Genomic DNA, 12629 nt, shown 5'->3' on the forward strand with positions numbered 1-12629 from the left:
TGTAGAAAAATAAACCCTCATAAATTGTTCATGCATAGCTTCAAAGACTTAGTGTGCTCATGCTGAAAAAAAAGAGAAAAAGAAAGGTCGTAATGATCGGACCATCTTAGGTCATGCAACACGGTTCTGGTACTGGTCCACTAACGAACGGATGGCAGAGCAATGCACAAAACATGAGCCCACCGTTATAGACGGTTTGGTGAAAGGGAGAGAATGAGAGTGACACACAAAATCCGAAGTGGTAACAGTCGACCGAGGAATGTGGTGTTTATCTCGGCCGCTGTGACACAGTCTGAATACTTATCAGCAGGGAGGAACTGGTGTGTGTGAGTGTGTGTGTGAGTGAGAGAGAGATAGAGAGAGAGATAGACTGAAGGTATGAGGGTGAGGAGGTCATGAGTAAAAGAGTGCTCTGTGTCTGAATAATTATCACATTTAGGTGTTGTAAAACGTATTATACACAAGGGACACTTGATGAAAATAAATGAACATATCCTCTGCATGGAGTCAATGATGTCATGTCTATTTATAAAGAAAAAAAAATAAAAAAGAAAGAGTAGAGGAAAGTCAAATTCATTGAAAAGAAATTGTGCGTTTAAGGTTTTGTCCTTGTAACCAGACATAATTTCTGTCAGAAAGAGAGAAATTATGCTCAGTGGAGAATGGCCAGTCTGGTCTGAGCTGACAGGAAGGTAACTCAAATATCCAATCTTTACAACTGTGCTGAATGTCTGGTACACCACTGACAGTCTTATACACACACACACACACATATCACATAACTTCCTTATCCTGAATTCCCGATACAGTGAACATAAAAATTAGAACCAATAGAATACAATAGGCATCTTTTGTCCCTTATCTCCCTGATTTGCATAAGTGACTTGCATATTTTAGAACACAGTCACACTTTTCAGACTTTCTAGCTAGTCTGTGCATGCCGTAATTACACTGAATTTTATCTGTAAAATATTTTTAGTAGTTTAAGCTGGCCACATGGACTTGTGAGGTAATACAGATAATGTTCTTAAACCCTGCTTTCTTTAGTGGGGATATAAGCAACTTTTGGATAACTCTGTGTTTTTATTTCTTTTCTTTTTTTTTGTATTTGTAAAGCAAGCTTGGGTATGAGAAAGGCACTATATGAATTATTACCATTGTTATTATTATTATTATTACTTCTACTATATAGCTTCCTCATCATGAATTCCCGATACAATGAACATGTAAATCTGAGACCATGGTCCCTGCAGTATGGCCCTAATTTGCATAAAGCTACAGAACTATGTATATTATAGTATATTATAGTATAACTTTCCATGTGACATTTCTTAAGCTGTTCACATGGACTCCTAATATAGCTCATATTCCTAAACTCTGTTTTCTGTACGTTATAATTGAAGAACCTGGCCAGACAGATACAGCAACCCTTGACTCAGGGTTTTAATTTAGTTAAGGAACTAATAAGCCCCAAATTAGTGGAAAAATAACATAACGTCACGTTATAATATCAGTGGTATGTCATTATCTAAATTATGAGCAGATCTCATTACAAACTAAGCAAGTTTCATTGCTCCGGGAATTTGATATTGATGTCAGTGCTGTTCAGACGTGAATAAATAACATGGATTGAGAAGAAGGATGAAGGCCAGACCTCTAGTTTAAACAGTGGTGGGCCCTCAGGGTCAGCGAGGCCTTCTCTGCTGCCCTAAACAGCAGTGATCTGAATCACTGACTTGCATTTTAATATATTTAATATATTTTTCCATGAATGTGTATTAAATTATTCCCAATAGTCTGTTCTCTACATTTCATATCTTTTCTCTTGGTTGCACTGCTTCCAGTAGTGTATATTTATGATAAGAGTATTTATCCAATCATATTTCAGCCAGTGGCTGACATCATGTGTTGCCAGGGTGAAAGAAATCTGCCTTAAGGCCTTCAGAATCAATAGTGCAGGCACCCGGAGCTTAAAATAAGTGGCAATGAAATTGTTCCATTAACCAATCAGATTTCGAGTTGGCGTCACTCTAGCAGGCATACGATTACGTCAGCAATTTCACGCCCTTTGATTGGATAATTGGAGTAGTCAGAGGCAGCGAACCGCACTAAATAAAATATATATATTTTAACTCACAATGGCTGACAGAGGAGAAGAAATCGATTTGGTCGCAGACGTCCTTACAAATGCATTTTCAAGGCGGACTGTAATAAAATTGACTATTCTTTGTGAGGTGTGGTATTTAACGGTTGATTAGTATCTATTGTCGTAGCGTCATAATGATGGTATAGAGGTGGATTAATTCAGAAAGGACACCAGTGAAGGCTTAAGTGTGAAACGCACGCCACTGAGTTTAAACCTACACACACAGGTGCCAGGAAAAATTTTGGCACCCAGCCATGGACGATGTCTTTATCCTAGATGATTTTTTTGTTCTATAGCATCTCTATTCACGTTCATCTCCTTTCAAAAGACTCACGATTATACAAAGATGAATACGCGTATGACTTCATTCATCAGTAGCAAAACTGATCTGAGGTCAGTATGTAAAGATGAACTTAAAAATGCTGCTTCATTAAATAAATAAATAAAAATAAATAACTAAATCTATAGTGATGCAAATTGGAAACGGTGTCATGCCATCAAATTCACTAAAAATAGACAACTAAAAATCACTTTTCAGACTAGATGGGTAATAAAAGAACAAATAATGTGAATAAATTCAGGTGCAGTTTGATGGTTTGTTTGCAGAAGGTGCTCTTTTCCAAGCAACCTGAGTCATGTTCAACTGGTTTTGTCACCCAATCAACATATATCTGGTTGTTTATTCAGTTCTTAGGTAAATATTAATAACAGACTTCATGTCAGTACAACCGAACATGGTTTTCTTTTGCTTTTTTTGTTTTTTTATTTTTTTTGGAGGATGGGTTGTTGGCTCAGGCTAAAGGTTTCTGCTGAAGTAAACAGATCTATTGCAAAAGGACCTTCTTTGTCCCATGAGGTAATATTCTGTTAGTAAAACCACTTTCTCACAATTTTTGATCGTCTCAAAGAAGAAGCTGAAGAAGAGAGAAAAATGAGTGACAACGTTCACTGGGTGACCGAGCAGAAGGGTTTGTCCGGTCCGGCAGCATCTGCAGAATCGTTCATCCCCTGAGACACAGGCTTTTTCCTCTTTCTCTCTCGCGGGCTTTTTGATGTCTGCTCTAACTCTGCTTTAACGACGTCCTAACAAGGCTACAGCTCCAGACCACAGTTCTTTAAAGACAGAAGGACAGGGCAGTAATTATTTTCTGTAACCAGGAAGGGGAAATCTAGAATCCACTGGAGCAATAATGGTCACTTGCGCTTGTTTTTGATCAGTCTATTGAAGTTGCACTTCCCTAATATTGCATTTTCAATTGGGAAGTTGGGAACACACAATGCACGTGAAGCCAACCATTCCAGGAATGTCACATGTGAAACAAGCATCACATGTTACATTCGTGTGACGTCTCTGGAAGGGAAACGCCCTGTGAGAGCTCTTGTTGCTAGATAATCGGGCAATCGAATTCACCTGCAAATTTTCAAATTCGGATTTTATTAGTCACATGCTCAACCATACGCAGTACGAAAAGTCAAATAAAATGGAATTAGCTATCTGGAACAGAGGAAAAATAAATAGACAAAATATAAAATAGACAAAATATAAAAATCAGCTAGCTAACAACTTATGCCAAAGCTAGCTAGAATAGTCCACGAATGTAAATTTAACATTTAACTACACATTGATTTATTTTATTGTTTCTATTATTTTTACTAATTCTATCTTTTACTACTTTTTTCACTATTTTTTCACGTAGTGTTGGATATTAACCCTTTAACTTGCGTGAAATTTTAATCATGGAAAAGCCCTGTGAGAGCTCTTCTTGGTAAACAGCTAAACTAGTGTCTGGTGCTAATGATTTAGCTAGCTATCTAGCAAAAAAAAAATTCCACAGATGTAAATGTAATGCGTGAATCGTCTGATAAGTTTGTGTGACTTTCCTGTGAGGTCAGCCATGTGAACCTGTGGTGCTAGACAGCTGGGAAATATGAACTAGCTAATCGCTGATGTTGATGGTTTAGCTAGCTAAGTGGTAACTATTCAGTCTTTTATACAGACAGTGTAAATGCAGTGTATGAATTTTTCTCTCGGACGTAGCGTGCTAGGATTTCATTCAAAGTGTGAATCAGTTTAGCATCAACTGGAAAATGCACTTTAACAAGTTTTTTCCACATTACTTAAAAATTCTTTATGAAATAAAATAAAAAAAACTACAGAGCCTGGGTATATGAGTGTTATATGAGGATGTAGATACATCTTTACACTGTATGGCTTTGATAAAGCTTTTCTGGACATGTTTCATCATCTAATGTTATGGGACAGTCTGAGCTTCTTGGTATCTTCTGTAAGACACTCTACAATCACCAGACCAAACACTGGTCTAGTGAGAGGATAGGAGCCAGACCCAATCCCTACTCTCTGCTCCTCAGTGGATTAGAGGTTATCAGCACGTTTCTATCGGTAATCAGTTAATCTACTTGGCAGTCACTGGTAAGAGACCCTTGAATTAGACCGAGGCTTCTAGACTTCCCAGACTTCTACAGTTTTTTTTTTTTGGTCAGCAGCCACAGGATCAGCCAAGTGGTCTCCAAATGTCATTCAGAACTAGGCTTAGTGAAATTGTTCCTTCCCTTATCCTCAGTGGGGGCAGAATTTGTTGGTAGATGTTATCTTCTGATTAACACGCCTGTTTTTTTCTCCCTAAAACCTAGTAACATACATCCAACAAGTTGACCAGCAGTTATATTGGGGATAAGTGGCATTTAGTCAATTTTGTAGTTGTTGCCCTCCAGAGTGTTATAATTGAAGTGATGTTAAACTTTAAATGCTGCCCATTAAGTTGCCCTGGACAAAGATTGCTAGAGATTCTGACTGTGACATTCCATCTAGTAGTTTATTCATGGGCATGTCATTATAAAACATAAAAATAATCTATCTTCAAAGCCTTTTTGTTCGATGTTTTGTTTGAACCCACACTATATCCGTCTTCGGAGAACAATAAGTGCTTATTAAAATGTATAAAGTTACATTTTTATGGCCTATTAAGGCCACTCCTTAGAGAGAGAGAGAGGAGGAGGACAAGGAAAGGGATAAATACAAGAAAAAAAAACATTTAGAGAGAAATTAAAAAGCAAATATTGTACACATGTATGTTGGCTATCAACGAATTCAAACCAAACCCAATTTTGCAATAATAAATTGTAGGAATTAAGTAAGATTAGAATTAGATAAGATTAAGAGTACAATAATTGATGAAATCCAAGGAGTTGAGTGAGTGGGACAGACTAAAGGACTAAAGCACCGCTGCATCACTCTCTTTAGGTGGAGATGAAGCTATAGCTAAGGCAGGTGAGGAAAATCGACTTACCTTTAAACCTCAGTCATGGTCTATTTTCCTATAGTTATGGTTATATTTTCCTATAGTTTTTTCCTATAGTTATATTTTCCTATAGTTTTTTTCCTATAGTTATATTTTCCTATAGTATTTTTCTTATAGTTAAAGATTTTATAACAAGCACATACTTGTATATACAGCATAGTAAGGTAAAAAGTGCTACTATCAACACAGCATTGTGGGTAACATAGGAACCCGGTACCCAAAGTGAGAAAAGACCACGTCTATGAAAGAAGTTTAAACTCAGTTAGTCTTTGATGACAAAATAAATATTTATTTACACATATAACTGAAGATTGCATGATAATTATAAAGATCAGTATGTTAAGGGTGATGTTTTCCTTCAAGGCATTCACAAACAGACACTCAGAACAACAAATGAAGTGAATAAACAGGCAGGGCTGTTGACTATTAAACGTTCAGCAGATTAAACCGTCAACCTGTGTTTACCGGCTACTAAAGTTAAACATACCCGTCTACTTCTGTACAATGTGAATTATGATGTCCAGATCAGACGGCATTGGCACAATGTAACTACACACACACACACACACACACAAATAGGTGTGTAAACAGGTAGTACTTGTAGGCACTGGTTATGGTAATGGTTCTCACAGGGATATAGTTTCCTAACGGGAAATACTGCTGTGTTAGCGAGGCGTTATAGAGAAGCACTATAAAAGAGAGATAAAGCATGACAACAAGTCTGAACCTGACTTTACAGAGGAGCTTACGCACACAAATGAAACCACACAATGATGAGCAGATTGAAAGACAGTCAGAACTACTACTAGGGCAATATACTTTCAATAGTCAACTATGGAAAGCTCTAATAAAGTAATGTTACTATTTTTCACGTTCAGATTTGTGGGTAATGAAAAACACTATAATTATGGATAAAGTGCAAATCTGTAACAAAATAAAAATCACTGCCTGTTATGTTTGCTGCTATCTTACACACACATGTGTATATATACTATGTGAGTAGCATCACAATAAATGGTGCTGCTCAGCTTTCTGTCTATTCAGTTCTAGCTTGTGGTTGCATTTTTATTTTATTTTTTTTGCGTTGCATGGACTATAGACCCTGCACAACCTTCATTTTGTGTAACAAGCAACTACATTGTTACTTGTCTGACTAAGTAGCTGAAATGACTAGCTGAGGAATTTCTAAAAAAATTTTTTGGTTATTTTTATTTTAAATGCACCGAGAATCATTTCCTACAATACCTTCATGTGGTGTACGCCTTATTAGTCTTACATTGCATGTTTTACTCTTATCATTTTAATTAACTAGAAAAAGTACCTTTCTTTTTAGCCAAAACATTCAAAATATAGCTGTTGTGTGAACTTTTTCTTAGCTTTATTCTGAGAGGTTTATGTAGCTAAGATGTAAAAGAAGTTTATAGCTAGCAGTTAAGCATTGTGCAAACTACACGGATAGCATTACAATAAACTATGTGCTCCAGGCTACTTCTAGTTGATGCTTTTGTCCATTTTTATGCACGGAAAATGGCCATACAGTGTCGAAAGGCCGTTTGAGATTACTTCACTTAATTTGCCATGAACTTTGCTCAGTCCTTTCTTTCGTTTTTAATTGCATTAGCTTCGGCGCGCCAGTGTAAAACTAACAGACACCGAACTTCCTGGCTGATTTTTTCCTACATGGGAATTTATGTAGGTTTAATTTCCCTTGACAACAAGAAAAACTGCGTTGCCAGCGGCAATAAAAACGCCTCAAAATATAGGCTCCACGTTGAATGGCAATTCTAGTTATCTTTTTAAGTATGTCAAGTTGAATTATGGTCTTGTTTGAATTCAGTTCATTCAATTCAAAACCACTAAATGAAAAGGAGAGTTTCTGCAGAAAGCAAAGAGCAAGAAAAGAGTGGGTGGAAAGAGCAGGAGGAGAAAGAGATCAAGCCCAGCCCACTCTAGTTCAGCGTGTGAACTGTATTGAGTCTGGTCAGAATGGGTTTTACTCCTCACACGCTGCATGATAATATCCACCTCCAGCTGTCATAACAGTGGTGAGTAAAATTTCCCACTTTTTCTTTTCTTCATGAGAAAATATCACTAGCAGTGTAAAAAAGAATATGCTGTTGTAAAAGGTTTTGCTTAGTGCCATAGAACCTGTCTCGTTGCATAACTGTCAGGTTCACATGCATCACAATATCAGATTAGGGAACTAATAGTTACTGATAAATTCGGTTTGTTATGGGTATGCATTAACACATAACAATAATTAAGAGGTTACTTGATTATTGTGCTTGGGTGACAGCGCAACGAAGAACATAAGAAACACTTTCATTCAAATGTTCAGAAGTGTAAATTTGTAATTCAAGGCAATTTCTGTTTAGTTTTATGTATTATTATTTAGTATTATGTATTATCATGTAGTGTTATGTATTATTATTTAGTATTATGTATTATCATGTAGTGTTATGTATTATTATTTAGTATTATGTATTATTTTGGCTGCAATGAATCCAGGACAAAAGGTTTAATTCACAGTTCAATCATTGAAGTGATGTACAGATGAAAAATTCTCTCAAAGTAAGCATTATACACTGCAATCGTATTGCCACACATTGCGACTGCAGTATGGTTTGAATTCTATTTAACAAAAAAAAAATAAATCTATTGTCCGATACGAGATGATCCAAAATTGTCCTGAACCAAACATTGTTTTGTTTTGATTCATCCATAATACTCATCTGGTGTCTCGATAAAGCACAAAACACCACTTTGCAGACTGGTTAGAGCTCTCTTTAGCACTTTGCACTTTATAAGTAGCTTTCTAAGATGTCTAGCGAAGACTTCTATCACAATAATGATTAACATATGATGCATTACGCAGCCCCCCACTTTCTGTCGCTGGAATCCCGGGGTAGTGAACTTCAGCAAGTGTAACCTGAGATCTTAAAATGTTACCATGTGTCTGACTGAGGCACTGGAATGCTGAAAAATCCCGGAGCATTTTCATGTTGTAAGATCATCCAAAGGAATACATTTTTTGTTTTTTTTAATAAATAGAAAGCCATTGCCTCTTTACATTCTTTTAAACTTAGGATGAAATGAATGGGCAGGTTATTTATTTATTTTGGAAGCCTGAAATTTCTTTAAGCATTAAGCATGCACTCTGAAGCTAGCCTTTATTAACTGCATTACAAAATGGTTCAGAGAGAGTTCATTTGAAAAATAATCCCCCTTTTTTTACTGTAATATTCTATAAATATCTCAATCTAACAGCATAATGTTTACATAGCTTGAGCAATGTAAATTAACACATAGGTTAAGTTATGTGTAATTCATAGTGGGCTGATTTCTACACACCATGTTATTTTTTCTATTCTGCTTTCTTCTTGAATCCACATTGACTCTCTTTTTTCATTGTTTTGGCTCTGTAGGTCTGTGGAACATTAAGTCTGGAAATCAGAGTTGCTCTCTTCTGCTCTCTAGTGGAGAACGGTGTTGGGACGCTACAGGATGCCACTGGAAAACAAGGAATAAGTTTTTAACTCGGCTAATGGCCACATCGACTAAACGAAAATAAAGCAAAACAAGCTCTTTGACCTTGAGCAGCTTCAGCACAATGCCCAACCAAAGAACTTGAAAGTATGAAAGTAACCCAGCACTGAAAGCCCAGTGAGGACGATTTAGCCTTTCAATCAAACAAAAAAAATGAATTGTACTTCCTCCTCCTCAAGGTCCTCCTCACAGTCTTTCTCCAGCTTTTATGCTGATTATTATAACAACAGTGTCATTTTGCTGCACTATAATTGCGTAGGGAAACTGACTCAGGACAAATACAAGTATGGGCTCAAACCAGAAGCTATCGCATTCATTCTGATTTGCCTGCTTATTGTTGTGGAAAACACAATTGTGCTGGTGGCCATCTGGAAGAACAAAAAGTTTCACCTGCCCATGTATTACTTACTAGGCAACCTGACCCTGTCGGATCTGCTGGCTGGATTCACGTACATGGTCAATATTATCACATCAGGGCACAACACTCTTCATTTGACCCCACTGCTTTGGTTTGTGAGGGAGGGTGGTGTCTTCATCACGCTGGCCGCATCAGTCATCAGCCTCTTGGCCATCGCCATTGAGCGTCACATCACCATGGTGAAGATGAAGCCCTATCATGGGACCAAGCGCAACCGCATGTTTGCCTTGATTGGTGCCAGCTGGGCGCTGGCTGTGTTGCTCGGCGTGCTGCCCATCATAGGCTGGAACTGCATGCATGAACTCCAACTGTGCTCTACTGTGCTTCCGCTCTATGCCAAGAGCTACGTCCTGTTCTGCGTCACTGTCTTCAGTGCCATTCTGCTTGCCATTGTGGTGCTATACGGACGCATCTTTCACACTGTCAAGAGAAATACAAAGAGGTTAGGCAGCTTACGGCGCAAGGGCTTGGCACGCCGCTCACAGAAGTACATGGCCCTGCTTAAGACGGTTACCATCGTCCTGGGAGTCTTTATTGTCTGTTGGATGCCACTCTTTCTGCTCTTACTGCTGGACTTTGTATGCCAAACTGGTAAATGCTCCATCTTGTTCAAGGCGGACTACTTTCTTGGGGTGGCCATGATCAACTCACTGATCAACCCAATTATATACACACTGACGAGCAAGGACATGCGCAAGGCCATTATTAAACTGCTCTGTCATCAGTGTTTGATCAACGAAGATGGACAAGTAAAGAAGATCGGAATACCGTTCCTGGAGTGCAGCCTAAGCAAACCAGAGACAGCCATTCACCGTGGCCTTGAGACTACCATGTCCTCAGGGAATGGCACATCCTCCCCAATTCGAATCATTTCTCCAAAAATCAAAGCTGTCAAACTGTGAAAACTCTGTGTCACCAGGTGCTGGAACATGATGCCAATGCACCAGAGATTGCCTGAAGCTACTAGCACTCTTTGAGAATGAAATAAACACTTGAGGGTTCTCGGGACAAGCTGTCACAGGCAAAACGGGAGCTCTGATAAGGTTCGTGCTTAAGTCATTTTGACAGATGTCAAAAGGCAAACAGCGTGAGAAACTGCCTTGTCAGCATCTATCTAACGCAAAAAAGTCGGAGCATGCCCAAGTTCAAACACACAGCGTTGTATCCCCTATGGGACTAAAATATGAACTTGGCGTCAGACTTATGGAGTCATGGATCAACAGAGGTGCTTAAATTGTGAATTATGCCTAGACCTTGGTATCATGAGAACAAAAGCCTACAGGGTTATAACACCTGAATGTGGCACCTAATGCGGGGCCAAATTACTGTCATGGACAACATATGACTGCTATACAACACTGTGGCTTTAAATCTGTATCACTGTTTTGAAAGTTTCGAGAGTCAGAAAGGTTACTGTACCGAGAGAGGAGAATAAGCTGGTACGCAATAGGCGGTGTGTATGTTTCGTCCTGTTACACAACCAGATGCAGGATCCTCAGCGGAAAATTCAAAAGCTAATAAAAACAAACCTGTGGGAATTTCTGAAGGTAAATGAAGCCCTCCTTTTGCAAGCACTTGGAAAGAAGTTAGTACTTTATTTTGCAAGGTCCAGAATTTCAGTCCAGTAGTAGCTACGGTCAACTAAATAGACTTTACAATCAGATCACCCTGAACAATGATAATCTAGGCTTTTTCTTTTTCCTTTTCTCAGTAGAAATCTAGGCAAGCTAGCATTCAGATCCACATAGCATTCGAGGCATGTGATGTTCCATGCTTAATGAAAATTTGCCACATCTTTATAATTCATGCACATGTAAATATTCCTGTTGCCGCTGATTACCAAAATGACCACTCTGTGTGTAGAATGTATTTCATGTTTCGAACAAGTCAATCAGTCACTGTGTACAGGTATTTTTGGGGGTTTTTTTTGTCCTTACAACGTATTTTATATTGTTCTTATAACTGTAGAGAAGTTTTCTATTTTTTAACATCCAAATGATCTTAAATTATGTGCCTTTTTGCATTATGCCTACAATAATAAATGTCATGTGACCAGAACTGATGGTTTTGGGTTTTTTTCATTAGTGACAAAAAATTTTCGGAAAAAAGAAAACGTGTTTGAATGCAACAGCAGAAAAAGCTATAACCGTTATAAGGCGGATGTCAGAGGAAGTGTAGCCACCCCGTCTGCACATCTGGAATAGGCATTGCCCTACATATCTTAGCCCACCAGAGGCTGTAAAAGTGTGTCAGTCATAAATAACACAGCTTGCTGTAGTAAACCGTGACCCCTAAAGGATACAGTGAAGGATTAGTGATGAGCAAATTGGCATTTAACACAATAGGTCAAAATGTATAAGCCTAAAAAAACGGCCTTTGATTGGATAAGATTTTAACAAAAACTGAATTCATCCAAAATAACGAAATTTGGAAGAAAACTGACTGTTATATCATAACTGTGTATGTTATGTGGTTCTATCAAAGTAAAGAGTGTGTGTGTGTGTGTGTGATTAAAGATTTCATCTAGCTAGCAAAACTCCTGAAATGTATATTTACAGCTCAACAAGACCTATTCTTTCAAATTTACATTACGGAAATTCTGAAACATTCTGAAAAACATCGGTTTTCGACCTCTGGCCACACCCGGAGAGAATTTTCTTATTCTATAAATCAAATAGGTTTGGTTTTATACACTTCAGATGACTTTTTCCAAAAAAGCAATCTGAAAGCAATATTTTCTATCCCAAAATACGATGGAATTTGGAATTTTATTGTCAAGCATTTCTATATAAGTCTCTAAATTGTCCGTAGTGTGTGATTGCGTGAGTGAGTGTGTGTGTGTGTGTGTGCGCCCTGCGATGGGTTGGCACTCCGTCCAGGGTGTATCCTGCCTTGATGCCCGATGGCGCCTGAGATCCGAGGATAGGTCAAATAAGCGGTACAGACAGACATTTCCATATATTTATAATCAAGTGGAAATGTTTTCAGAAACTGGTTAGAATTAAAATAAGGAAAGGTTAATAATGTTCTGCAGTGTATAACTTTGCTAACAGAAACATACTAAGAAAAAAAAGGGTATTTTTAATATTTGAAAATTTTACAGTGTCGTTTGTTGCTCGCTGAATCATAAAGAAATATAATCACAGACTGACGTCACTCCACCTACACAGGAAAAAATTTTATGAAAAGGTTGTAATAT

The 12629-nt window shown here is 37.9% G+C and overlaps 1 protein-coding gene across 1 annotated transcript; it reads left to right on the forward strand.

Annotated features, from left to right (window-relative positions):
* The first annotated feature begins 7358 nt into the window (after positions 1-7358).
* s1pr5b (sphingosine-1-phosphate receptor 5b) lies at positions 7359-11493 on the forward strand. Its single transcript, XM_058404217.1, has 2 exons — positions 7359-7511; positions 8892-11493. The coding sequence occupies exon 2, from the start codon at positions 9166-9168 to the stop codon at positions 10330-10332; it is 1167 nt and encodes a 388-aa protein (XP_058260200.1). The 5' UTR covers positions 7359-7511; positions 8892-9165; the 3' UTR covers positions 10333-11493.
* Positions 11494-12629: the final 1136 nt, after the last annotated feature.

The sequence above is a fragment of the Hemibagrus wyckioides genome, linkage group LG11 (genome assembly GCF_019097595.1).
Source record: "Hemibagrus wyckioides isolate EC202008001 linkage group LG11, SWU_Hwy_1.0, whole genome shotgun sequence".
NCBI lineage: Eukaryota > Metazoa > Chordata > Actinopteri > Siluriformes > Bagridae > Hemibagrus > Hemibagrus wyckioides.

Bases quoted from the DNA above. Each gene is read 5' to 3' on its own strand.
- s1pr5b (XM_058404217.1), top strand. From the start codon at position 9,166: ATGAATTGTACTTCCTCCTCCTCAAGGTCCTCCTCACAGTCTTTCTCC.